We start from the raw sequence: 27,902 nt of genomic DNA, 5'->3' as shown, positions 1-27,902 counted from the left end.
CGCGGTTTGCACGTTTCTCAGTTGCAACAAAGTCGCACGTGCTTTGCAATTTTCTCCTTTATTACATAAAATGGCGCACTTTATTTTGTTTGAATGATGCGTTCATGCTGCGCGCACACTTTGGATTTAGTTTAATTGTTGCACCATAGTTTTGTACATTTTTTATTTCTTGTTTCATTGACGCAGAAAGCCGCCCGCGCGTGCCGCTTTCTTGCTCTAGTGTGATGTCAAAGCTGCTTGCGCTTTTCAAAAATCCGCGTGCGCGTGCTCTGTTTCATCACCTCAGTGTTGTGCCAAAGCTTCATGCACATCTGATTTTGTTCATTGTTGCAAAAAGCCAACCGCGCGTTCCTTGTTCTATTGCTTCATTGTTCTGCCAAAGCTGGGTGCGCTTTTGATTTTGTTTCGCTGTTGCAACAAAGCCGCCAGCGCGCTTTGGATTTTGTTCCATCGTTACGCCATAGCCGCTTGCGCACTTTCTTTTATTGGTTCAATGAAATACCAAAGCTGCGCGCGCTTTGGATTTTGCTCCATTGTTACACCAAAGCCGCGTTATGTTTTCTTTTGCTTTCTGTTAAACTAAGGTTAAGCGTTCTTTGTTACATTGTTACGCAAGTGTTCCTCGCTTTCTTTGTTTGGTGTGGGCTGCATGAGTTGGTAACTTCAGTGTATGACTACGTGGTTTCATCACCTCAAGTTGTTTTTTTCCCTTCGTTTGAGTACGAGCACGTCATCAGAAAAAAATTCTGTTAATCGATATACACTCACTAGTCACGAATTTCACATCAATCTCGGTGAAACTTTTACTTACCAACTAGAACAATTGTGGCAGCAATTAAGAGTGAGGTAATGGAGCCAGACAGTAATACAGACAAGATATACCAAAGAAGAGGTACACCCAAAAGTATGTTCCACAATATCGTTACGACGAGACTTCTGTTTTTCTTAGCATATTCTATTTCTTCTGCTGGAAATTTACCATGTTCAAAGAAGTAAGCCATTCCTTCGTCCTATTAGAAATCGGGAAGGGAAACGTAAATCATCGAAATCAGTGTACTGGGAAAAGTAGAGACCAATTTTCCGGTGACTGCGAGGATAAACCATACCAGTCGGTGACAACCGCAAGAAAATCGCGGGAAAATGTCAGAACAACACTATGGCGGGAAAAATGACCTACCAGGAGGCAACCAGGTAGCAAGAACACAACGGTCAAACGTCTGCGCATGTGCTAACGGTGTACGGTATAGGTGGCGTGCTTTCAGGCTGTCAGTGCCAAGTTATCTGACAGAAGTAACAAACAACCACACATGCAAGAAAGCAGTGTTTTAGAAGCGTATGACGTTTTTGACAACGCTCAAAACAAATTCCTACGAACGTCTTAATTTCTTTCGTACATTTTGCGAGACAGCGGTTGCTTGTAATGTCTTCCTTTGAAATTTTGCGCGGGAAATTGGCGCACGGCCTTCCAGGATTGATTCCCTCGCGCATGCCCGACGTTTAACCGCTGTGTTGGCAATAGGTAATCAGAGAAAAAGCAGGAAAACAGGTCACTCAGAAACAAACGGTGAACAGTAAAACTGAAAAAAACGAAGAGCAGAAATGATGTAAGTGTGAATTTTAATACCTTTTTTTGGAAGGCCTTTCTGCACCACTTGGAAGTTTCCTCAATATCGTCACACGGAATGTCTTGAATAGGAGTTCTCCTGGATTAAACAAAAGCAGAGAGTACAGACCGGCATTAGGTTACTGGTGACAAGCCTGTTCGTCCTCCTAAGAGGCAGAGTGAGAGTCAGGGTCGGCCAGGGTTTTTGGGTATTCGGTATTCAGGGGCGTTTTAAATCGGGTATACGGTATATTGCAGCTTAAATATGGGTATTCAGTATATCACTTTCTTTGAATTTCAGGTATAAAGTATTCAAAGCTTCGATTATTTTTGGGTATATTTGGAGGAATTTGGGGTATTTTGGGGTATTTTGTCGATTTTTTTTCGGGCATATTGGTATTCCACTACCCCCCCTGGCCGAACCTGGAGAGTAGTGTCTTTCCCTAGAACAAGACACTACCTCCCATCCAAGTCACAAGCGCTAGCCGTTGGGCCAGTGCCTCTTTCACTGTCCATGGTAGGTCAGCCATCTTTCTCCATTTTTATCAAATGTTACGTTAACATTACCTGGCCCACAGGTGCACCTCGTCAGCTTCTCCCTTTACCATACTAATCAAGTTTGGTTCCTTTCCTTTGAGAAAAGCAACTTCGAAGTCATATACAGCAGGGACTAAAATAAGATCACAACATAAAAACCATCAGCAACAACAACAAAATAAAATCAATCACAAACAGACCATGGCTTTCCTATAGAGACCTCCAGTGTCCTGTACCCTAATTTCCTCTGATATCATTGATGGGGCACATACCATGGCTTTCCTATAGAGACCTCCAGAGTCCTGTACACTAATTTCCTCTGATATCATTGATGGGGCACATACCATGGCTTTCCTATAGAAACCTCCAGAGTCCTGTACACTAATATCCCCTGATATCATTGATGGGGAAATACGCCCCAATCCTCTTTTCCCTTCTCACATATGCCCTAGGAGGGAGAATGGTTACCAGGCAGTTTGCTACCACCCCATTGACATTTAATTTCCATCATGCTAAGGCCATCATCATCACTCACTACTCACTAAAGCAAACTGAAATGTTTACGTTGGGGGAAAAGGGTGTAAGGGTAATTTTTATTGCATGTATGTTTATAACCAAAGAGTATGGCTTTCACTTTACCCAAAAGTTCAAAGACGGACTACACTTCCAAAAATAGCCCTCAAAAAGAGAAAGTTGGATATCAAAGTTTTCTTAACAAAGTAGAAATCTGAAGTGAAATTCAACATTTTCCATAGGTACCTTTGTCTCTAAGATAGTGGACAGTAAGAGAAAACCCTTTTGATCGTGGTAATAAATGGTGTTTTAATTCTGGCAGACCATTTGCCCTAGCATATTCCACACTAGCCTGTACTTTAGCCTCTGTAAGCCTTGTTCCTTCTGCAAAAATGACCATCTAAAAGTAAAAAAAGAGGGCTATTCAACTCTCATTAATTTGAGAACTGTGGAAACAATTGGTACGGTTTCCACTTTATCTAATTACTTATGAGTAGTATTTATTGTCGTTAGCAAAGAGTTAGAAAAGTCACTTTGAGTAATCAAATCCTTAACCAATTGACCCCTATAAGCAACAAACATCTAATTTATCCTCACAATATTACACCAAATCACACATTAAGGGTGCAAGAATAAAGGAAATGATCACAAACTAAAGAAGCTCTTGATTGTTAAACAAATTCTCCATGTCAGCACCTTAGGAAAAGTGAGGAGAATAGTAAGGAGAATATGCATAATGACGTTAGGGTGTGAAGGTTTAAAATACTCCCCACTTTCCAAGAATTTTGCTTAAAATAAACTGAATAATTGCAAGCATCGACCAAACCTCTGTAAAACCAACTTGTACACTTTGGTCTTGGAAAATTCTGCATCTGTTACTCATCAACTAATTTTTTATTTTCATTAAACAACAACACCTAAGCAACATCTCCCAATATCTCCACTTAGATTATGTTTCACACTAAAAGATAATTACCAACCCAAAATGGAAATGGAAAATCTTGAAGTGTATTTAGACTCTTCTCAAGTAATCTTTGGTCCTTTTGCCAGTTTCGTTGTAAGAAGACAAACTCTGTGCACCACCATGAGAATCCCATTATTGGTAGAAACTTTAAGTAGCCCTTCATGTAGCACTTACAAGTCTGTGACAAAAAAAATCATTACCTCAATTTTGCAAAATTTTCCAATCAATATCACTACAGCCTAGCATTGATTTAAATAACCAAACTCAATTTTCTGGACTTTTACTGGTTTCATTAGCAATTATCACTTTATTTAGTTCAGTTACTTACTTGTTTTTAGGATGACAGGGAGGGTAGCATTGCCCAGTGTTTAACAGATGGGACTCACAGCCCAGACTTTTTTTTTTCCTGTGATCTGGACCAATCACAGAGTGAAGAAAAGAAAAACCAATCTAGTGATCATTTTCGATACTCAATCAGAAATTTCTCTGTTTTCTGTGATTATGATGTATGACACTCTGTAAGGTAGATTGAATCTAGATAAGGGCACACCCACTCACAGTATCGTTTAAGTCTGGACTCAAGCCAAGAGGCATCCAGCCATAGTTTATTCCACTTTCCACAGCATGAGGCAACTAGGGATATTACTTATTCCTCCTGCAGCTACAGCCCAGAATTTCATCATCCATCCAATGGCACCCATTTATGCTCCAGGTTACAGAGAGGCACTTTAACCCTTCAACTCCCAGAAGTGATTAACATGGAAATTCTCCTTACAATATCCATACATTATCCTGCAAACAGGTAATGAGAAAACTCCAACTTATCAGGTAGAGGTTGTTGTCTTGATCTAACACTAAATTCTCATAACTGATTTACAAGGAAATATGTAGCAACTAGAAGGGAGAATTAACAAGCAGATCTTGGGAGTTAAAGGGTTAAAAGTAAAGTGTTTTGCCCAAGAACAAGAAACAATGACCAGTCCAAGTCTTGAGCCTGAACCTCTCAACCTGGTGTCAATTAGGCCACCACAGCTTCCACACTCGCTCGCATTACAGACAGATATTTACCGCCAGCACTCCTACTCTCTCAGCAAGTGTATATCCAATCAACCAATCAACATCACTGCGATGGTTTGCCAGGCAGATAGCACTCTCTTTTCCTAGTTTGTCAAAGTCTTCCTTTGTTCCATAAAGCTTGATATTCATACCTGACCAACAATCAGCAAGGAATGTCAACTCTGTAAATTAAAAACAAAAACAAAAAAACATATTACATTATTTGCAAGAATAAATTGCATATTACAGAAGAAATTATGATCCAGATTTCTTAATTATCTAGACTTTATCTTTGGTTCTAATTCTGTCGTGAATATTGTCAACAGTGTAGGTCTCTCTTTTCCTGATGTTGAGGACTGGCTTTGTGTTGAAAATGAGCACCCAACTTCGACACAGTTGTCCAACGAGTAAATTTTAGAGAGTGTTGTTGGACAATCTTATTTCAAAGAAGAAAGAAGCAGCAATGAGGAAGATGAAGGCCAAGATGAGAAAATTTTTTTAAACTCTGAAGCCATTGAAAGTTTTAAAAAATGTTTATTATGGATGGAAAGACAGAACAATGCTGATACTATCCAGATTATGCAGCTTTGAAGAATGTTGGAACTCTCAATGCACACGCAATGTTCTTTGAGACAAACTGACTTCAACATTTTAGGCTGATGTTAAAACATTTTTCATTAATTTAAATTTTTCAATATACACCTGTAGAGATATTCACAATGGATAGTGAAGGTATAGACCATATATTTTTCAAACCAATTTGTAAATGTTTTGTTTCATGATTAAATGATGCTTTCTTAATTTAATCAGTTTTTATCCCTCATTAATATTCATATTCTCGATTATCTGGACTTTTTCGTCAAGTCCCTATATATCTCCTAGGGAGATAAACAGTTATATATAAAGATGCTTTATGACCACAGAGCCTGCAATTTATTACAATCAAACTTTGATTATCTAGACCTCTATCATCTGGATTTTTCAAATATCCAGACTTGTTTCTCTGATCCAATTTTATATGAATACTAATACATCACATTTGAGTTGGAAACAAATTTTTTTTATATCAAAGAACATGGGATTAAACTCCCATTGGAACTGAATTTATTCCACTTTTCGAAGCTGTCAAATGTTTTTTTTAATGTTTTAAAAAGCATTTAACATGGCAGGAAAAACAAAACAAACTGATTTTCACCAACATTTTCAGTTGCTGAAAAATGTTTTGGTCAGCTTTAATAACTTTTTGTAAACACTTTTGGCAAATGTTAGCAGTTTATGCACAATAATTTGAGATTTGCTTTAATTCTTCATAATATTGCTAAGTTATCTCTTTTGAGTGATGCATTTTATTCTTGGCTCATTAAACTTCATAGTTAGATTATCCTGACTCTGGACTATCCAATGTGGATATCTGAGGTTCAATTGTGACTAAAAATGGAAACAACCTTTGAAAAGTGTTTGGTTTGAACTTTCATTGGTGCAAAATAAAATAAAAAAGACAGGAGAAGAATCAGAGGAAGGCATCTGCAGCTTGTCAGATCCTGTCTTTTTTTTTTACAAATTTTATTGTGAGTTATTATAAATCAAATGATAACTCCTATTTGTTCTTTTAGGAGTAGTGCTGTTTTCGTGCCCAACAGAGAGAGGATTCAAATTTGTTATACTGATTACATAAATGTCAATGATATGTGACTTTTCCTATTAGTCGCTATTTTGAGAAATGCAGGGTTTTTATAGAGAAAAAAAGTTAAAATTTATAATCTGGCTAAAATATTGGTGGCACTTTCCAATTAAAATTGATGATTGTTACCAGCTATGAACAATTAAGATGGGATGTTGAGTTAATAACAACATAAAATAACTACACCCACACTCCAGACAATCTGGCTGGAAATTATGCAAATTAAATAACGACACAAAAAGGTTTGTTATAGCGAAAAAAAAAACCACATCAAAAAAACATCTCATGAGCCAGTAAAAAAAATTAGCCCTTCAAGTAAACAGCAAATACAGAATGTTTGGTGAGTTTAGTTTCCAAGTATTTTTACAAAAACCAAATAATTTAATTTAATCAGCACAATTTGTGACCTTCCAGAAAAATCCAGTTTAATTCCACGAAAGAAGTGTTTTCCAAACAATATAGCTCTGGTTCATTGCCAAACAAAGTTTATGTTGGCAAGGATGGAAAAATTCCCAGAAGGTAAGATTACCAAATGAACAGTCAAAAACACAACTCACAAATGACCACTAATAAATGATACAAATTTAGGATCAATTTACATATCATTGCAAAAGTGCAAGATAAAATTAACAAGAATGCCTCTAACATTGATTTTGGGAGAAAAACGAATTAAATTCTACCTGAGAGATATTTCTTAGTTTTATTTGAGTGGTTCCACTAGCTGAAAGGTCACCACAACCACCTACTAGAGATAAAATTACCTTTATTAATAAAGGGTAAAAATGTTCTGGACTTTGATAATCAACCACTTAGTACAGGGTGACCACTTAATATGGTGCCGGTTGATACAGTTTCGACTGTACACCTTTCTTTGAAGATGTTAGTATAATTTTGTGATCTTAATTTTTGAAAAGGAGAAATTCAAACCTGAGTTTGGTAGATTATAGCAACAAAATGAAAATGGCAAGTTTGTAATTTTTTCCTCTCTATATTTGCAAGTAATACTTCAAATATATATGAAGGCTTTGGTGCAAAAGGGCATGCACTCATATTTTCATTGTTTGCTGTTACAAGCTAATTTTTGTCAAACTAAAGTATTTTGACATAAAAAGCATTTTTCCTTCACTGTCAACGCTGATTTTAAAAAGGAACCACCTCACAAAAAAACAGAATTCCTGGATAAATGTTACATTCTAAATAATGAAGCACATATCATCCCTGGAAATACTGAAGGACCTGTTATGACAGGTTTGATCTGTTGTAAGTAGTTCCATGCAGTGCAATTTCTGGACTAAACACTAGATCCCAGTTAAATGCCAGCCTCATATCAACGATGGAACAAATTAAAACCTCCCATTCAGAAATAAAACTGTGCAAGCATTTAATTGAGGCCCCAGGATTGGGTCAAGATCCCAGCCTTTATTTGCTGCTAAGCTAACAGGTAATTTCACTTATAGAAAAGCACAGTTACTGATTCCATATGTGTGATTGTTTAATTGAAAGTAACAACACTTGCGAAGGGGTAAATGAGAGTTTGCTGGAACTGGATGCAATAAAAAATGTAGGCATTTTGTCCACCTAACCCTAGGTCTCAGATGATGGAGAGTAAAAAATCATCTAAAAAAATTGCACTTGATTGATAAACACCACACCCTAATTAAATACTTGCATCATACAAGCACTAGGCTCACCAGCCAAGTTGGAAATAAACACCTCAGGGATTTCACTGATAAATTATGGAAAATTATATTCCTTAATACTTACGGCACCAATGTAGGTAGACCAAATTCAAATTGAGCCACCTAAACAAATCCTTTTTTATGAGCCACAGTGGTAACAAAAGAAGCTGAACACAGTTGATGATTACACCACTAGCTAAGAAGACAGTAACCAGCCACAACCATATCAGAGGAAATTTCTTTATACTGTGTTTAGGTGCCATCGTACTTATAAACCAGTTAAAACTCCTTTCCCAGCTCTATCCTAAAAAAAGAAAAAAAGATTTACAAAACTTGACAAGAACTTTGTTTCATTCTCTCTCAGATCTTTAATCCTACAAACTCTAAGAGTGACCAGGAACTAATTTCTCCTGACAGCAACATTGTTGAATCATTCATTGAGATCATGAGAACGGAGGAAATGACGACCATGTTTGAGAAGTACAATGAAAGAACACTACTCTCTCACTTATTGGAAACCTGATCTAAATATTACGTTAGTTTTTTTTTCCACCTCTCTGGTTGGATACATGTTAGGTGCGAAAGATTCCATGCCACAGGCTCTACCTTCATGCATAAATTTCAGATTTGCAAACTTGTTGTGTTAGCTGTATTGCCTGCTACATTGTTGAGATCACTTGCCACATTTGTACACCCATCTGTGAGCAACTTGTGTCAGACAAGGCTGTTCACATTTATAGGCATGGCCTAACTTATATTCTGTAGAATCTTTCCTGATTTTGGATACTGCTGCCTCAATTGTTTGAATTATGATAAAAGGCCTAAAATAACTAATTGGAGAGATCAACTCTAAATCAACAGTTAAAACAACAGGATTGATCCTTTCCTTTCAATTGTTTTTTGATTATCTTGATTTTTTTGGACAGTTATCATAACTGTGGATAGTTTGTTTTGTTGTTCTCTTGCTTACTTTGATTTCTTATATTACCACTGCTCTTCTGTGCTTCTGTTGTATTTCATTTAAATTGTTAATGAATTGGTTTACTGCAATCTTTTAAAGTTAGGTGATTTCATGAAGTATTTGTGAAGTGGGAATTCCAATTGAACAACAAACATTTGCTACTGAAGATGACATGGAGACATCAGAACTTCTTTAGCAGACTAAAAATGTTGTCACTCTGTTCATTTTCCCACAGTGTTGATATTTTTAACTCGTCACAAAGACATCACTAATTTTTCAGCTTCCCCTTCACTAGGTGACCGCCAGTGGAAAGCATTTTAACTGTGGTTGGGTTAAAAAACCACAAAAGTCATATGTAATCCATGAAACGTGTCTACTTGCAAGGAAAAACAGGAAGTGTGTCTCACTTTCTCAAAGTGAACATTGTTCTACCATAATTCAGCCATGTAGAGATTTGAATTGTTTTGGCCAAAAAATTAATTACCATATGTCCCCTCCCATAGATTGAGTGCTCATACATATCAAAAATTGTCTTGGAAACAAACATTTTTGTACCAGATATGGAAACATGATCATCGGGCTCTCTTGCAGCCAAAATATTACTTAACAAAGGAATAGAGGTTTGTGCTAATGTCTATAATGTCTACCATAATTTCCTGTAAGGTGTTGCAGATATAATCATCTCACCCCTATAATGGACTTTTAAAATACACCTAAAAACCACTGAAGACAGATTTTTATTTTGCTGAGAACATCCCCTAGGGTGACTGTCTAAAATAAATCCTGAAATAAATTCAAGTCTCTGATCTATTTGACAATGTAATATATCTCTGTCAATTAAAGATGGCCCAGGAGGGAACCCTCAGGTAATTGTGGATGCGTCACATGGAAAGACATAAGTAAACTTTAATATAAATTGGCTAGTCTTTCTACAAAGAGGAAAATCACGAGTCTAATCTGCTTAGCATTTTTACTCTTTTTGCAAGCATAAGACCTAAAGGGCAATTTTCCTCAAGTGAGATGTGGATGATAGTCATTAACCATGACCTCATAGAGAAAATATTCAACTGATCGTCACAAGACCGACGTAGGGCCAAAGAACTTCGTACAACAGACAAGCCAATTTTTTCAAAAATCTTTCACCTAAAAGTTTACTTCAAACTGTTGTTAAGAATATTGACGCCTTCAATTTTCCTGGTACAGCCGTTCAAATATATATGTATTCCAAATATATTTGTATTTACAATAGAAATCCTCTTGGCAAGTTCCGATTCAGGAAAGAGCTGGATAAAGTATCAGTTTTAAACTACCTTGTACGTAATGACGCCGACGACATATATTTTAAAACTTTGGCGTTCGTTCTATCGACATAAATACCTGATAACATGATTCAGAAAGCTTAAGAGTCACCCAAGGCACTACAAGGCCGTTTTTTCCTCCGATGAGTCTTATAAGAAAAATATCTGTATTCATTTTAAACTTAAACTTTGGCCTCTATGATGTGCGCATGGAATAAACACGTGTTACACATTGTTGATGAACGGTTTTTCGAGCGATCGCTGGTAAATATTGCAAAAGTTTTTGAAACTGTTGACGTTAAAAGAAAACACGACCTTTGCACAAAACGAACTTGAAGAGAGGTGTCTAAAAACCACACACTAACCTTAGTTGACACAAGCTAAGAACAAATGAACAGACCGCCACTTCCTTCTCCTGCTTATATGACGGCATACGCAGTATGTCGCCTTCCGCTGACCTATCAAATGCGATGCCTTCCCTCCATTTTCCCAAGAGATGCACCAAAAGGAGACGTTTGTAATTAAGATCTGGCAGTTCCCGCGACACCAATTCGTTCCTTATGCATTTCGCCGTCTCGATTCCGACTTTAGGCCAACAACATCACATGCTAGAAAATAAGCCGTCACGCTGTCTTGCGCTGATCACGTGCGTTATTCAACTCAGTGACAAGTTTTATTAGATTTGAATCAGCTCTGATCATCGTTTTTGTTGTCTATTCCCGGTTTTTCTGTCCCATCTGATCGGAAAAAACATGAAGCAACTGATATATACACAATGATCCATTTCCTGTTCTTGAAACGACGGAAATTAATAGTCAATGTAACGAGTATCTATTACAATATTAAAAAATTATATCTGATAATTTTCAAGGATTTATTCTTGACCTGAAAGTTTGGCGAAATCGTCCCGATTAGGTCCTGATTTGGCTGCTGTGCTCGAAAGGCTTCCTTTTAGTAAATCCTATTTGTTCCAAGTACATGGAAGCTGTAAAATCAAGGAACCAAATCGGTGGGTTAGGCCCCAAACCTTAAACTCGACGTGACCATGTGAATCAATGTGGTCAACCCCTTACTCTCAGTTGAAAAGGCCTCCTCATCGATTAACTGGACTTTGTCCGATTTAGATTGCGTGATCAAGATGGACTGATCGAAAAACAAACCTTTTTTTTTGTTGTTCTATTAATAGGGCTTGACGATCGAAGGTTACTCTGAACTTTGTAGTTGCAAGAGGAACGGCACTGAGGTGAAAACATTTATTCTTCCGGTGTAACGAAAACAAAGTTATGATTCAACCAGCCGAAAAAATGTAAGTATCAAAATTGTGACACTTACCAAAAACACAGAGTAGCTAATGAGGAAACAAAGATTTCAAAGCTGAAAGTAAGTTTTCAGAGCTTATTCTCCATAGTGATTTCATAATTCATCCTATCTAAAACTACCTCGGTTGGTTTTGTCTGAATTTTTTAGCAAAACAATGACGAAATACCTTGTAAACAATTCTAAAATGGGCCAGTAGGAGGAGAGTTGAATAATCAAACTGAGTTCAGTGATATAAAACATCCTAGGCTCCAGTTCAGATCGTTGTTTCAAAATGAATGAACACTGAATTGTTGGCATCGTTGTGGTTTTGGGTGCCTTTGTTTTTTTTTGTGACGAATTTTTCCTTCAAGTCCTGTTTTATCTCCATCGCCTCGAAACTGTCAATTCATCAATTCGTCCCGTCTCATCCCTGCGAACTATTTTCAGTTCCAAGATTGAACAATTCGTTCAGTGATATTTCAGAGAAATTTGCTCATTTCTTCGTCGAGCGGACGTAGAAAAACTTTACGTAACAGTTCAATAGATATCCAGAAAAGGTGAATCTTTTTATCATTATCAATTTCTTTACTCACCGTACTTTCTTAACGGAGCTTTCCCAGAGCAACTTTGTGTAAGTGACTTTGTTTCGGTGAACACCCCACAGAATATGTTTTGGTTGATGCGCCATTGAAGTGCAGTACTTCTTTTCTGTTCCAACAATTTTTTTTTTTGAGGGGGGAGGGGTGAATAAGTGTTGAGGTTTGTCAGACATATTTTTAGTGTTAAGCTTTTTTTATTTGGCCCGCAAATTGGCGATTCCACTACTATAATTTGACGAAGAAAACCTGGCCGATCAGTCAAGGTAGTCAGTGACTAATCTTTTCTAATTACAATGGCACATTCGTGTTCCAATACTCTATTCTAAAGAGCTGTAAGTTTGTCTGTGGCATGCTGATGCACATACAGGAGGCATGTTGTTGAGCGCGTGGATGTCTCGACTATTTAGCAAAGGTGCGCATTTGTAAAATCACTTGCCAAAAATGAAAATCAACGCGTTTCTGATATTTTTGTTGCAGGCTAAACTACCTTTGCATAAGGCAGGAATTTGTCCACTTTTTTGCAACAACAAAAACTTTGCCGACGAAATCTATACGTAACTGGCTTGCAATGCTTTACGTAATATTTTGTTGCCAGAGGATTATTTGCTATAAATTTTGAGCCTTTGAAATAGTATCTAAGCGCTTAATTCCGGCGTGTTGCACGTAGTACAAAGTGTTCTTTTCTTCCTCATCATCCTTCGGATGGGTACTGCAATTTGAATCTGCTGAGATCAGTTTATGGCCATCAAGATAGAAATAGGTGAAGTGTTTACTTACTCCACTGACATGGCTTTCTTTCGAAAAGTCGAGTGTGATAAGTGAGTGAACTTCTTGAGCTTGTCCAAAGTTCACTCCTGTAATTTCATTATCCGATCAGCGGAAAATTGTTTGTGTTTTCTCCTCATTTTTTGCGCAAAAAAGGAGATAAATACATCAATAACAGAAAACCTTGAAAAAATGAGAATTTTTTAAAGAGAAGCCCCGCTGTCTTACCTTAACGCCCGCCCTACTGTTTCCAAGCGAGCGAACGACTGGGAACGAGACAGACAAAACTACGTGCTCGGGTCGAAGTCCTTAGTGAAAACAATGGCGACTGCTGCGTGTCAAACTTTCATGTTCTTAGCCTAATCATAAGGAGTTTTTGGTGATAGCTATCAACTGACTCGATTGACATTTTCATCAGATATAAAAGAATAAACAGTTTGTGTATCAGCAGAAATTTGGACTGACCTTTAATGATACAATCGATGTTTCATTTGGGAAACCTCACGCACAGTTGTAAAAGCCAGCTTTCAAGCTGATCAGTAATATATGATAATGGCTCGTTTTTCAGTTTTGTTTTTTCCTTTTTTTTTTTCCTTTTGTTTTTTTGTTCTTTCAGTAAACTAGTCGTTTTTTTTCCTTCTCTGTCCTAAACTCACAATCGCAGTAGGGTGTGTTTCTTTTTCGGGGCGTCGGAAGGAACTTACCTGCTCTCATCATAATCATCAAGACTGAAACACTGATATTTTGTACTCTGTAAGTTTGTGCTTTTCATGCGAAGACAGGGAAGACAGACATTTTTCTATATTGGCTTCATTTCCTTGGAAACAGAAAGATACTCGGGCACTTTTCTTTCTACTCTATATTTAGTTGTGCAGGAGATATGAGATAGCATGAGCTGCCCTGAAGGCAAAGAAACTCTTATTTAGCCTGTGTTGCCCGATATCACATCAGTTTTTGAAGGAATTCTATTCAAACTTCAATGGTTAAAAAAAATTTAAAGGGTGTTTCAACCTTATCATTTACAATGTTGCATAGAAAGTTCTACTGATCGAACGGTAACACAGTAACGCCTGGTCAATGTGAGTGAAATATTCAGGGTTGTAGTGGAAATTCAACAGTTTTAGATACCGAAATATTCCTATATTAAAGGTTTACTTTGAGTGCATGCCTTTCATTCATTTTAAAATCATGTGAGATTCATCCAAAACTTCGCTTAAAGACCCTTGAATCTTAACGCGCCAATCACTGGCCACTGGTTTATCAGCCTCTCACTGTTATCAGGGAATCAATTTCGTAATGGAGCTAAGGCTGGCTAAAAAAGACAGTCCGGCGTTGAAGTCTGTTCGTAACAACAGGTTGTCTGTAATAAGGAGTAAACGCCTTCGACTAAGACAAAAGAAGCCCGTTGGTGGTCGTATTATCGAGAGTTCACATCGAAATTGTACGCGAACAGTTCAAGGTACTGAAATATTTACTGTACTAGACTGAGTCGAATAATCTTAAAAATCGACGGAAGAGGGTATGTAGCGAATTTCCTGTTTTCAAACTGAAAAGTTTTTTTTCAATTGTATCATATCGCAAGTGCACCTAAGACTAAAGCTTTCAAGAATCCGTCAATCAAATTGTGATTCGTTATTGCCTTTGGAAATGAAATCAGTTCAAGTCAAACGCTTGGCAGGTTTCACATAGCTGGAGTAATTGACGGTGCTGTTCGTCCTTGGTTTGAAACACTTTTATTGAAAAAGGACCACATATCACCTATTCTTTTCACCGTGTTGACCTCTCGGTACTGTTCGTGTCATCGGGAAAACTCGTTCTACTCGGAGACAGCCGTAATACCAGACAGTGGTAATATTACTTTGTTATTATAATTAACCTTATCATCGTGACATTTGTGTGATATCAAATTGAAAAACCTCTGCAAAGCGAGAACTCTTAATTGTCGGGTGTCGATCACACAGAACCTAAACCTAAACAACGACAAAAGCTACACTTTAAACCCACGAGAATAAGCTCAAAGATTCAACAAAGCTACAACACGCTGTGAACGTCTGCTAGTCCAAATAAGTCGTGCTAAAATGAAAATTTCGTCTTCCAAGAGGATAAATCCATCTTGAATCAGAGTTTATTTAAAAAAAAAAAGCTAATATTTACGCCTTTTTATAGCCAATGGCAGCTTTCAAACAACAAAAAAGAAAGACATGGTTTCTAATGCGTGACACAAACTCCTAACACGAGTTTCTAGAAAATGCAAGTTATTCTCAGACCAATTCATGCGCGCAACCGAATGGTCTCCCATGACGAACTGGTAATAATTTACAATGAAAATATTTTCAAACGGTGTCTGTTTCTGCCCAACAGTGGAAATAGCTTCCAAGAGTCAATGTTTGCTTTTGAAGGCACGCAACGAAAGGAAAAAAATAATAATACTAAAACTTAAAGTTTTTTTTCTTATCAAAATTGAGTCGCGTGGCACTGAGGCATGTTCAAGATTGGTTTTCTTTCCACTTTTGCCTGTAGGCAGTTTTCAACGGGTACCAGCTATTTTTAACATCTCCGAGTTCCTATTTTCATAGCCACTTTTCGTATCCCTTTTTTTTTTTTATATAGACAGCTGTTGATACTTTGCTAAACACAGGAGCCCTGTATCACATGGATGTTACTTTATCGACCAAGTTTGATTGAGGCAGACATCTCCTCTAGATTGTTACGCGGAGGAGACACATTCAAAGCAATTGTAATATTTTTGATGGTTTGTTTGCGTCCAAGACCCGAGGAAGGTTAGTTAAAATACGTGACCGCGTCCTAATTGTTCTACCATGGGGGGGAAGCAAGACAAAACAATTTTTTAACTCCTAGGTACAAAGAATAACCATCTTCTAGACAATATATTGACTTAATGAGTCCTACGTTTAGAGAATATATGAATAACATATGTTGCAAGAACCTCGGTTAATTATTTGGGTGCATTTCGAAAAGTAATTAAGAAGACTAGTTTGTTCTAAAACATTTCAGTGCTGTGAGCCAAGAGTGACTGAACAAATAAACCGTTAGATAACTGACTTGGTGAACGATGACAGTTCCCTTAATCTGTGGCAAACATTGATCGTTGCTCGATGTGCGAAACTGAAAAACAGATAAAGAAACAGAACCACTTTGAAACACTCAACAGACCGCGCGTTATACAAAGAACACAGAGAATTTTGCATGCAAATCGCCACTTTTCATGAATCATTCAAAGAGCTCGCAGACAATGGCTTTCGACAGTTTTCATGGTTCCTTGTTTCTGTCTTAAAGTTGCACCTGTTACTGTTCAGAAAAGTCAAAGTGCGATTTGAAAGAGATCCTAACAAGGGAAGGTGCAGCCCAAAGAGCTCCCGTGACATCGTTGCACTGCAAACGCAATTTGTGTAAAGCATTAAAAGCGGCCTTGATCTGTCGTGCTGAAAAATCCATTGTTACACCGCCTGTCAAGTGGACAAATAGCAAAAAGTAATTGTTCGTGTGCGACAAAACGCTGCCTGTACGCAAGAATTCACAATTACGGACCAAGTAGTTCGCCTTCTGTTTGAAATATTGGGCAAGTTATGGCGAAAGGAAGAACTACGAGGCGAAAATTTACCTTTTTGTTTGTTTAACTGGATTGAATTCAAAATTTGGTTCTTTATCGAACCAAATTCCATTCAGTTGTTGTTGTAGCAACGGCACGTGATCTACGGTACCCCCAACTGATCTTCTCAAATTGGCCAATGAGAGAATTTTCTCGAGTACCCTCATTAGAATATCACTAAGACAAAACACGGCTCAGCGAACAAGGCGGAAAACCACAGTGCTCACATCTATCTCGCTAACATGTTATTATGGGCGTTAGACCCGACTTTTTCCTTGCTCGCTGAATTGAATGGCAGTGTTACCTGTTCAAACAAGTGCCTTCTCTTTAAAGAAAAGCATAAAGGTAGGTCGCGTTGTTTTCAGGGGGGAGGGGATAGAGTGACAAGAAATGCAATCAGGTATAATAAGGGAATGCATCTTAAGGTAGGCCACGTTTTTATTGAAGTTTCCGATGAATAACAAATTAGGTATCAATTTGGCGAAACGATTTTTGTCAGGGTAATAGTACGTGCTTTGGAGCAACTGCAATTCCAAAATTGGCGCTATCAATGTCTTATAATCTGTTCACACACAGGTAAAGAGCAAAGTTTATATTTAAAGACATTTTTTTTGTTGGCTTTCGTCGTCGTGTTTCTTGCATTCATATAAACGCTTAATAAATCACGGGTGTCTGAAAGACTTGGCATAAATTTACTAATCTACAATAAAGAGCACATAACACTTTTAGTGAGTACTTTGTTAACAACAAGACATCGATTCCAACGAAGAGTCTTAATCGAAAGCTAAGCGTCTTATTCATAAGCAAAATCTAAATTTTTCAGAGGACTGATTTATACTGGCTAGTGAAAGTTGGCTAGCTGGCTATCGATTTAACAGTAAACGGTCTGGCGAATTCGTTTACCACACATCTCAGGCGGTCAAGCAAGAAAGATTCTGCGAGCATAAATGAATCACAGAACTCAATGTACACTCATGTAGGAGTAATTAGATCACTTTTCCGATTTTTCAGTCGATAGTTGAACATTATGATCTCTCCAGTTGCAATAACAGCGAGGATTAGGAGGCATCCACTTTGATACGCGCGTCTTTGAACAAGTTGATTCCATGTTTATTCGCCGCAAATATAGAAAGACAGCTAATGGCATGAAAGGCAAATTACCGCGGGTAAACACTGATTAGCAGAAACACCACCTCAGTAGTTCAAGACAAAAAGAACCGAAAGCGTAAAGGAATCCGACCAACCTGTATTCACACGAGTTTTCTTTGAGTGGATAATTTATTTCGGCTTATCAATACTGTTGATATTCGTTACAAGAATCTCACCTCATCTTTTTGCGTTTTGCGACTTGACTTTGTTAAGAAGGTTTCTTCAAAACTACCGAAGTTCCGTACTCTTTTGCAATTTACACGTGTTTGGAGCCTAAAAGAAACCAGCGATGTTGACTCACGTCAGTTTAAAGTCCAATCTAAACCTTAATTCCGTGTCTCCGTGTAAAGCTCTGAGCAACAAAAGAACATTGATTTGTTTCGTCGAGACTGACAAAGGAACTGAAATAACTTGTGAATTGCACTTTTAGTTTCAAAACGGGTTTCAGTGCTATATTTGAGGCGCAGCTGACTCAAACCGCTTCTACGTCAAATGTCTTCCACGGGGATTAAACCAGAAAACTCGTACACGAAACGTGGTTAAAATGAACTTTTTTGAAGCCTACATGCATTGAATTGATATTGGATTACTGTAGTAACCAAGCTTGTTGTTGCATTTTCCTCAGAGGCTGATATCTTCCAACGAAAAGCAAATATACCAAAAGGAAGAAAGTGTTTGCAATTGTTACTTAAATTATTCAGTGCTGATTTTGGATAATGATACAGAGTCAAATATTAATCCCCTTCAAACAAGGAACTTTATGGTTCTATGCTCTATTTATATCGAAATAAGTTAAAAATAAGAACAGACATAACTTTGGAAATTGTCGATCAAATATATGACAGTAGAAGTGTTTTTATCTTTACGTTTATTTTTAAAAAGTTGAAAACTCTGAGTTAACATCTGTTGAAGTATTGTGAATGCTACATGGTCGCTACAGTAGCTGCACCTAAATAAACAAATCTATGAAAAAATATTGAAATTACCCTTGGAACATTTATTCGATCCAGTGATTGTTTTATTTAAAAGTCAGCCGAAATTTGAAATATTCTTGACTTCAACTTACCGGGAAATTCACAATAAAATATGCAGACTAGGCCAGGTTAGTATATGTGTTATTTGAATAGCGGTGATGATTGTTAGTACCTCCTAAAAATGGAGTTATAAACTTTTTTTTATCATTTCCGCATAAACATTCCCAGACTTTTGCCAGGCACAAAGCATTCTTGTATTTCTGAATAATAGAAGGGAGGTTTCACCTGAGTCTTAAGTATTGATATTAATCGAAGCTTAAAGAGTTTGAAATTTGAAAATCAAAAGTTAAAATTTGAAAATGAAAAAAAACCAGCTGTAGTGTTCTGTAGCAGTCCAAAAAGTTGGGTTTCTACAGGAAAGAAAACACTGTGACAACAGGATCTCTGTATGCATGGTTGTGAAATAGCAGGCAGAAACTAATCAAGTATCCATACCTTCATTTGTCGCGGTACGAAGATGATATCTTAAAAGCCTGTGAATAATGAGTTTTAAACATCTCGAATTTTTTCCGAGATATGCTTTTGAGTTACAGTCCTCCTATAACAAATGAAAAATAGCAATTTGTGAAGAAATCCTCTAATACTGAATTATTTAGCCATGGACTTGCATCAATGATCAAATTTATTTTTGTTTTGATTATATTTATATATCTAACTTCCTAACTATCAAGAAATAGTAAATTTAGGTCCAACAAAGGAGGACAAAATGAAAACCGCTACAAAGATATAAGTTTTGAAATGAAGTTATTTTGATTTTTAGAGAGTGGCAAAATATGTTTTTGTTTCTTATCTTTGGCCTGGCCTAGGATGCAATTTGCCGAAAAAATAGGAAACATAACATCCTTTTACACAATAGTTGACACTGATTACTAATGAGCATTCTCCCTGTTTTCGTATCTTTTTGTTTACTAATGTAAAAAGTGATGGTCATAATGGCAATACTTCAGGAATTAAGGTGTGACATTAGAACGAATCTTATCGCTAATATACTTTTGTACTTCTGAACGTCACAGTGAGTGGCATGACAGGAAAACTGCAATATCCTCTGCCTACCGTGCTTTTGTAATAGTTCACTAAAATTTTATTTTCAAAATATGCAAATTTTTTTTAATTTAGGGAAATTGCAGAAACTCGAGAGAACCTCGCTGAAAATTTGCAAACCAATAGTGACATAGTTTCCAAAGAAAAACTGCGAAATATGCAAAAAATCGACGCGAACAATTACCCCTTCAAAAAAATCTACAATTGTTACCGCGAAAAATATTAAGTTAATAAAGGTAATTGAGACGAAATTTCTTCAACAGTTGGCGCAACGGTTAACGTATTAAACTTATCTTAACCGTACAAAACGTATTCTCTTGTAATCCCATGATGACGGTGATGTTTAAAAACATATGGAGCATCTTTTAGAACTCACCGAAAAAGCCTGAGTGGAGTGCTTGTCACAGTTCCTCCGTCCGTTCCAGCAAAACTCTCAAAAATGGTTATCCAATTTGCCACCATTTCCTCACCCACGTTATCATTTAATAGAGTTCTGAGTTCACCGACTGATTATCTAAGATCGGTATTTCGTTTATCCCCATTGTAAGTTGACAGAGGAATAGCTAAATGGCAGTGTTAAGATTATTTTCCCAACTACTTGTTTTACGGCTTTGTTACTACACTTTTGGATACTGGTAGATCAAATTTTATGCTGATCACCATAGAAATTATCAAGGGTAATATATGCATCACTTTCTCTGTATTTCAGGGTGAAGCTCAGGACAACAACATGGCCAACAGTATAGGGGGAGAACAATGAACCGCACGGATACAATTAGTCAAGATGATAATTCAAGATCCAAGCACTCACATCTGGAGCATCATGGGGACGTCTCAAACATTTCAGGAAGGAGAAATGGGCCACACACCGATGGTTCATCATCCAGCCATCTTTCTACATCCCACGAACCAGTTTTAAAACCTCAAGGAAGAGATGGCGCGAGGTGTCAAAGCAGAGAAGTTCTTCTAAATCTCCTCCAACCACCCGGATTAAAAGTGATGCATGTCCAACAGGGTAATTGTACTTCATCATATCAGGATAGCGACAAGATATTTTTTAAACCCGATTTGTATGGCTCGTATTGTGTGCGATGTTCTAACATTAATCAGACTTCACGTAGCCCTATTGACAGACGCCGAAAAATGATTCGAGAATGGAATCAGAGAGCCTGGTACAACACTTCCATGAACTTAGACACCAAAGCTCAGGAGCAGAACACATCTATCAACAGGGACAGGAGAGAAGACCACTCTCACGGTCATGAAATTGCTATGAGTTTTCCATGTCCTGGAGGACACCTTTCACGAACGACCACAACCAAGAAGAACTCCCTCTCCGCAACAGTTAACTATCAAGAACGCGAGAACAGGAAACGACTTCTTCATCAAGATGAACTGCCATTGCACAAGGATCTGTGCCAAAATCTTTCAGGCTATCATCAACAACATGCCAGACAGACTTGCTTCAGGAATGACAGTTATACCAACGATCCTAAGGCTCCTTTAAACAAAGGTGGGGATATTGAAGATAACATCACCATACGAGTCGACAGAAACTTAAATAAGAAAGATGATCCGAAACGTATTCGAGGATCCAACTGGCATCTTGAAAGTCGACATTCTTTGAAGAGTACACATCCGATTTCTGAGCAAAAAGTTGTCCATGAACAACCAGAGAAGGGAGTCACAGGTTCCAGCAGCTGTACCGCTGTTGCTCAAACTTCAACTGAAAATGGAAATGATGCGTTTGGGGCAGTTTACGAGAAAACTCACACACGTCCACCCTCGACATCTCAAGATGACAGATTGAACCAAAATTTATCTCCACTGAATAACTATCGACATGAGAAGTTTCGTACCCGGAACAAATTGGGGTCATCACCCGTAAAATCGCCTAATGGACCAGAACATCTCAATGAGGTGAGTAACTTTGGCTTATGAAGATAAAAATGCAACTGAAATTAGGTTTAAACATTGGGTCTTTGATGTTAATATTCGTTTGCAGTTGTTTGTTTTCTTACAAGGCCTCATAAAAGATTTGACAACCTTGCCGCGTCTATTTTCATTTAAGATTGCATCGTTTTAATTCATTCTTTTTTCCCTCCTTTAAGGAAAAAGGATTCGAGAAACCCTCGGAAAATGACAATCAAGCTCTTCACAGTAAGTGTCATACCTAGAAATTTTTTCTCCCATATAAACTTTTGTCCTTTTGCGAGAAAAAGAGCACAATTGAGTTGGATGAAATCTCTAACCGTTTGTAAAAGTTAAACAAGAAATTATACTCTTTTAGCTATTTCTGTAGCACTTTCAAACGTTTAATTTATATAAGGATAGATTCGGGCAAAACCGGCTGAGAAAAACCTTGTGTAATAATTGTAGGTTCCAGCCTATTATAATTTCAAACAAGTAAATATGTTTGCTCAAAGTGCTATAATATGACAACGGGTTTTTCGCAGCGAAATGAAAATTTCAGTTTCATCATTCATTGGCAATACGATTACGGTGGATTTTATGACTAGTAGCTAGACATTTTGGTACAGCGTATATACCAACACTTCCTGGTTCTTACCCTTCTTATGAAGTAACTGTTGCATGTTAGGAAAATGTTTTCAGCTAAACAGGGTGACGCTTTATCTCCACGAAGCGCACTTTTACCTATCTATCATCATACAAATATAATTTTCCATCAAGATCAAGAATGTCAGAAAAATGTTCCGATAAATTCGAGTTGCGTGTGCGTGTTTGTTTGTGTGTGGCCTTGGGTAATAAGAAAAGGGAACAAAGTTTCAGTTGTTATAACATTGCACAATTCAACCCTTTCTGTCGTATCCCATAAATATCCTCCTTCCGTTTGACATTTGTCGTTAAATTGAAAACATCCTCTAAGAAGTCTGCCCTTTACCCTTATCACCTGTCTACTTTACTATGCATGGATGACAAAGGGGTAAAGTCACCAGAAATGAGATTTGCTGGCTCATATTTTTGCAATTGAGATGGGTATTTGAGGCAAAATTGGAATTAGACCATGGTAATGTTAAGATGAAATAATTCATTGTTCTGAGTATTTTTTGTAAATATAAGCTTATAGAAATTTCCAGACTGCTGAGTCATGCTGACTTGCATACCATAGAACTTTCCACAACATTTCATCAAGTCACGCATTCATTAGGTAATACTACTAAGCCAGTTCTCATGTAAGCTTCCAGAACACTTTGTGAATATATATGAAGACTCTCTTATGTAGTAGTAGAAGTAGTTGTTGTTGTCGGAGCGACGACTGTTTTGAAAGCCATACCGAGAGAGAGTTACCGAGGAAGATTGCTCACTTCAAGGAACTTTGGAAACAGCAGTGAGATTTTGTCAGTGGTTAGCTAGGATATAGACTGTGGTGTGCTTAGTTAAGTTTATTAACGATAAGTATTGTACTGCTTTTAGGAGTCGCTTTCTTGTTAAGAACATTACTCGCCGTTTTATAAAGTGGTTGAGTTTTTGGGATTGTAGTGTTTTCTGTCGGTTAGATTATACAGTAACATCTACAAATGAGATCTGAACAAACTTAGAAAAACCTTCAGTAAACTAGCCATTTGAAGGCATTGTACACTTCTTACCTTGCAGATTCTTCACATGAAAATTCTCAAGAGAGTGGAAGCCAAAGTGACGAATGCACTCCAGTAATTGTCCAGTGTTACAGTCTCTCTGTTTTACCTCCAGCCTTGCAGTCTACAACGACGGAAGATCCCCAATTCATGGAAGTGCAAAATGCTGACCTAAGAACCAACATTGGTAATGAGGATGGGAAGGAAGTACCTGGTCCTTTTCGCTGTTCTTACCACCGAAATTCTCCTGAGAAACACGAATCCATTTGCTGTGGCTTGGAAAGTCACAAAGATTTTCCATACAGTCCACCGGTCTACTGCCCAAGAAGTAGCACAGAATCACACTATGGTCGACAAGATTTAATAGTAAAAAAACCAAAGCGTCCTGTAGACCAATTACCAATCTCTGAGCCAGTTGACCTTGAAGAACAGAATTTACCTGGCAGAGAAATTTCATCCCCACACCCTCAAACAAGATGCACCTGGCATCCTAATCAGCAAACATTCAAAAGCGGGCGCGAGAGACGACAAGACCATGGCCCTTGGTTGGAGCCACAGGTTAAAGCTTCACCCGGTGTTTCAGATCAAGAAACTTCGCGTTTTCCAAATGATACCCAAGTGACTCGATCCTCCGTGCACGATGGTCAGGAGTCAAAAGAGACGTCTCCCAACTGGTATACCAAGCACGTACAACATGGGGGTAGTCGTGCTCTTGAAATTCACGACTATTACGAAGAGAGACGGATTCTAGTCGAGAAGGTTTGCCAACATACTCGTGGATCAGAAGAAGATATCAAATGCAACCAGGACTCGACCAGCACGTATGAATGTTCAGGACAATTTTGCCAGACTGACCATTACCAAGCAAGTTCCTCAGGGACTGAAGTACGCCATAAACCAGTTTGCAACGAGAGTACCTTCCAAGCTTGTTCTCATCAACGGGAAAATGCTGTTGGGAGTAGGAAAAGGAAGAGCCGACAACCACGTCCTCAGAGATTAAGAACTGATGATCCACATCTAGCAAAGGAAACCTATCGGCATCCAAATTCACAGCTGGAGACTCGCCACAAGGAATTTTCCTGCCGTGAAAACGTTTATCAGGAAAGGTTCTCATACCAGCCCGAGGGCGATGCATCAGTGTCTAAAGACAGATGTGAAAAAAGAACAGAAATTTTCAGAGTTTATGGTAATGGTAGAAAGATTTTCTCCCAAGAAGACACTGGTCTTGGTCAACGGCACTCTCCTACAAGACACGATTATGTGTTCCAAAGAAACTCACCAACACAAGTATTATGCAGCAAAGAATTCGCTCTGAGAAAGTATCCACCAAAGGGTACCTCATTTCCTGAAAGACGGAACAGCGACCCGTCCAGCGAAAATTACCCGCAGTTCGTTGAGTTTCCACGCCATCCGCATGTCATCTCACCTCGTGAACTGGAAGCTAGGCACAAACAGACCCAGTTCATTCCATATCCAACAAATTCACATGGCCAATCAAAGTCGCCGAACAAGCCCTTTATACATTCAAATGCCGCAAGAAGTTCTTTCAACAATGGCTGCAATGGCGTTACACCACAACACTGGCACGGCCCCATATGGATGATTGGTCCAGTAGGTAACCTTGGACGTTTTGAGGAAATTGGTTCTAGTTATGACAGAGCGTCTTTCGGCCAATGTGATCCGTCAAGGGGCAGCGTTCCCAGCGCCGCAGATTCTTCGTGGAGTACTCCAGCTACAAATGCACATGGTGAGCTCCACGGTTACCATTTTGATCATCGCGGAATTACAGCAAAGGGTAAAGCGCCAAACAAACCTTCAGAAACTCAACCATCATCCCCTGGAGGCAAGGGATGTGATTCCAGTAACCCCGTAGAAGACACAGTTCAACCGGCCTATAACAAATCATTTACTTCCGTTGAAGCCACCGTCACTACGGAGGCAGAAAGCGAAAAGACACAACAGCGTAATGGGTCTTTTTCAGAAGATCACACCTTCCTCATTCACACGCAGGAAGTGCAGACCGATTACACTGCACCTACCACGAAAGAGAAAAGGTTTGTTTGCCGATACTGTAGCAAGAAATTTGCGCATTTTTCCACTCTCCAAAATCACCTCCGCACACACACAGGTGATAAACCTTTTCAGTGCAACTTCTGTGGTCGCAGATTTGCCCAGTCAGGAGTCCTAAAGGCGCACCTACGAACGCATACTGGCGATAAACCGTTCGCCTGCATGTACTGTGGAAAAGTGTTTGCGCAAAGCACGACGCTAACAAACCACTTGAGAACGCACACAGGCCACAAGCCCTACATTTGCAATTATTGTGGCAAATCATTCTCTCAGCCTTCCACGCTCAGGAAGCATGAACTTTCTCACACAAAAGAACGGCCGTATCCGTGTAAATTCTGTGGAAAGGCTTTTGCCCAGCAATCGACGTTGACCAACCATATGCGTTCTCACACTGGACAGCGGCCGTACAAGTGTCACTTTTGCGACAAGAGCTTTGCTCAGTTGAGTACACTGGACCGTCACTTGCGCCTCCACTCAAGTGTGAGTCTCAAGCCACATCAATGCCAATACTGCAGTAAGAGTTTTAGTTATATTTCCAATCTGGCCTCTCATATGCGGAATCACGAACAGGAGTTAGAGTCTTGTAAATGAAAGGGTCACCCCTCCATTCCAAAGCCCTCGCTTGGATAGCTTTCCTTCCAGCAGCGCTTTTCCATAGTAGCCTCCTAGTACACATATCTAAAAAGACTGTGGTGAGCAAAATAAGCTATTTCTTATAATAATCAAATCCTGAACCTCTCGAGAGTTCTCTCATATGAGACACCTTTGTTCTTTAAGCCTCATCTGTATAGTATGATGATATCAACAGTGCGTTGCCTTAGTTTTAGGTACCTTATTTAATCCTCCTTCAATCTTGAGACTGGAATCTTTAGTTAAACCTCAACAGGACAATCTTATTGTCAATATTAAAGAACTTAGTTTTGTAATAGCTGACAAATTAGTCTTCAGAGTCCCCCTCTATTACCAATCATGTAGATTAACTTTTTGCTCCCAGTAGTTCTGTAAGGACGATGATTGACAGGTCTTATGTCCACTTTGTAGACTTCTTTTTGGGTCTTTTTCTTATACAAAAGGCCTATTGATGCCCGGAAAAAATTGCTTCATTGGAAATGTCTTATAAGATCTACGCCAAGGCTTTCTTTGTTGACGAGATTTGCTACGAGACAATTTGAAATTATCGGAAGATAAGATGCAAAAAATCAACCTGGATTACTCAACATTAATCTTTTTTATCTTTTTTTATTCAACGAGGAACTTGTTTAAATTGTGCTGCAAATCTGTTTTCAGGATACCATTGTTCATCAACTGAAAAATTAATATTACATTGTCAAATATTGTTTCGAAACCTATTTAATTTGCTATGGTCAATTTTGCTGATACCCCGAAAAAAATATCGACTTCGGATGAAAATGTTTTAAGGTTCCTAATTTGCAAGCAGAGAAAATATGTAGAGTGACATATCCTTTATCATTTAACAGTTCATAGGAAGAAAATATTTTTTTTAAGTGTTCGTTAACTAATGAACACTTCAGATATTTAATATACTGGGCAACAAAGCAAAGAATTATGTTATCTGCGCAACAAGATGGTTTCAAAATATTGTACAGTTTCTGTTTCGCTGACATATTTCTGCAGCAGTAATAATACTAAGTTGATAACGAGAATATCCGATAGGTATTCGAAGTTAATTGCACAAACTACAAATAGAGCAAACATTGAGGAATATGCGTTTGTAAAGTCGAGTTAATGACACAATCCTTGCCGCAGCATTTTTGAAGGACGGCATTTTTTTTTAACTTCGGTACAATAATGGTCATGATCTTTATAATTAGCCTAAGGTTATCAAAGATTTGTTTAGAGAAGTTAAATCACGTCGAGATCAAGATGTGCTATGCTTACGGGATTGACAAAATTAATGAGGTTCACCCTTCAACATTAGGTGTCCTCTCTGAAAAAAAAATTATGCTGAAAGACGCCTCATTAAGCAATATATGAAATAAGCGAAAATCCAATCGCATATGATTTACCTGGTGAAGAACTTCTGAGAGTTGCGACATTCAATCCTGAGAAAAATCGAAAGGATATAAATATAAAGAATCAAGTATAACAAGTCAGACTTGTTACACTTTGAAACAAGTTTATTTAAATTAAGCAGTCTCGATTTGGACTATAAACTAAATTTGCTAACAGATGTTTAGAATAACAAAGATTTAGAGGACCTTTTATTTTAGATATTAAGAATAGTATATTAGAGAGGCATTTTTCTTTGTATTTTCGTTTTAAAAAGTATGTATAGCTGTTGATGGCTTTTTATCTCTTTATATGAATAATGAAGGTATTTAATATAGTAAGCTTGGGCCCAGATTGCTTTGTTTCCCTTTTGATTAGGTACATGATCGTGTTGTTTTGCAACATGCGAAGACGAAATAAAATGTAACTGCATGGCC

The 27,902-nt window shown here is 38.0% G+C and overlaps 2 protein-coding genes across 8 annotated transcripts in view; one reads left to right on the top strand and one right to left on the bottom strand.

Annotated features, from left to right (window-relative positions):
* Positions 1-12,309, bottom strand: part of LOC113668586 (1-acyl-sn-glycerol-3-phosphate acyltransferase delta) — a 12,880-nt gene extending 571 nt beyond the window's left edge. Inside the window, exons 1-10 of one of the 4 annotated variants that reach the window (XM_089213909.1) lie at positions 12,185-12,309; positions 11,178-11,277; positions 10,658-11,029; positions 8,119-8,337; positions 4,686-4,855; positions 3,634-3,795; positions 2,900-3,053; positions 2,171-2,273; positions 1,625-1,703; positions 812-1,010 (exon numbers count right to left, since the gene is read on the bottom strand). In XM_089213909.1, the coding sequence (XP_089070035.1) occupies positions 812-1,010; positions 1,625-1,703; positions 2,171-2,273; positions 2,900-3,053; positions 3,634-3,795; positions 4,686-4,855; positions 8,119-8,296 (1,045 nt within the window). In that variant the 5' untranslated portion in view covers positions 8,297-8,337; positions 10,658-11,029; positions 11,178-11,277; positions 12,185-12,309. Of the gene's footprint in view, positions 1-811; positions 1,011-1,624; positions 1,704-2,170; positions 2,274-2,899; positions 3,054-3,633; positions 3,796-4,685; positions 4,856-7,034; positions 7,100-8,118; positions 8,338-10,371; positions 10,485-10,657; positions 11,030-11,177; positions 11,278-12,184 lie in introns of those variants that run through there. The other 3 variants (XM_089213912.1, XM_089213911.1, XM_089213910.1) reach the window with 3 other exon arrangements.
* On the top strand, positions 11,422-27,902 carry LOC113666618 (uncharacterized). Of its 4 annotated transcripts, XM_089213908.1 has the most exons (5): positions 11,422-11,598; positions 15,566-15,735; positions 20,499-21,709; positions 21,901-21,949; positions 23,405-27,902. In XM_089213908.1, the coding sequence occupies exons 3-5, from the start codon at positions 20,546-20,548 to the stop codon at positions 26,044-26,046; spliced, it is 3,855 nt and encodes a 1,284-aa protein (XP_089070034.1). In that variant the 5' UTR covers positions 11,422-11,598; positions 15,566-15,735; positions 20,499-20,545; the 3' UTR covers positions 26,047-27,902. The 4 variants fall into 4 exon arrangements, with proteins under 4 accessions (XP_089070034.1, XP_089070032.1, XP_089070033.1 ...); XM_089213906.1 differs by lacking the exon at positions 15,566-15,735 and having other exon boundaries at positions 11,484-11,598; XM_089213907.1 differs by lacking the exon at positions 15,566-15,735 and having other exon boundaries at positions 11,503-11,672.

The sequence above is a fragment of the Pocillopora damicornis genome, chromosome 8 (genome assembly GCF_964200805.1).
Source record: "Pocillopora damicornis chromosome 8, jaPocDami1.2, whole genome shotgun sequence".
NCBI lineage: Eukaryota > Metazoa > Cnidaria > Anthozoa > Scleractinia > Pocilloporidae > Pocillopora > Pocillopora damicornis.
Note: the sequence above shows the minus strand (reverse complement) of the source record. Positions and strands in the feature narration are given on the sequence as shown.

Bases quoted from the DNA above. Each gene is read 5' to 3' on its own strand.
- LOC113666618 (XM_089213908.1), top strand. From the start codon at position 20,546: ATGAACCGCACGGATACAATTAGTCAAGATGATAATTCAAGATCCAAG. The intron at 21,710-21,900 runs GTGAGTAACTTT...CCCTCCTTTAAG, and splicing joins GACCAGAACATCTCAATGAG to GAAAAAGGATTCGAGAAACC. The intron at 21,950-23,404 runs GTAAGTGTCATA...CTTACCTTGCAG, and splicing joins TGACAATCAAGCTCTTCACA to ATTCTTCACATGAAAATTCT.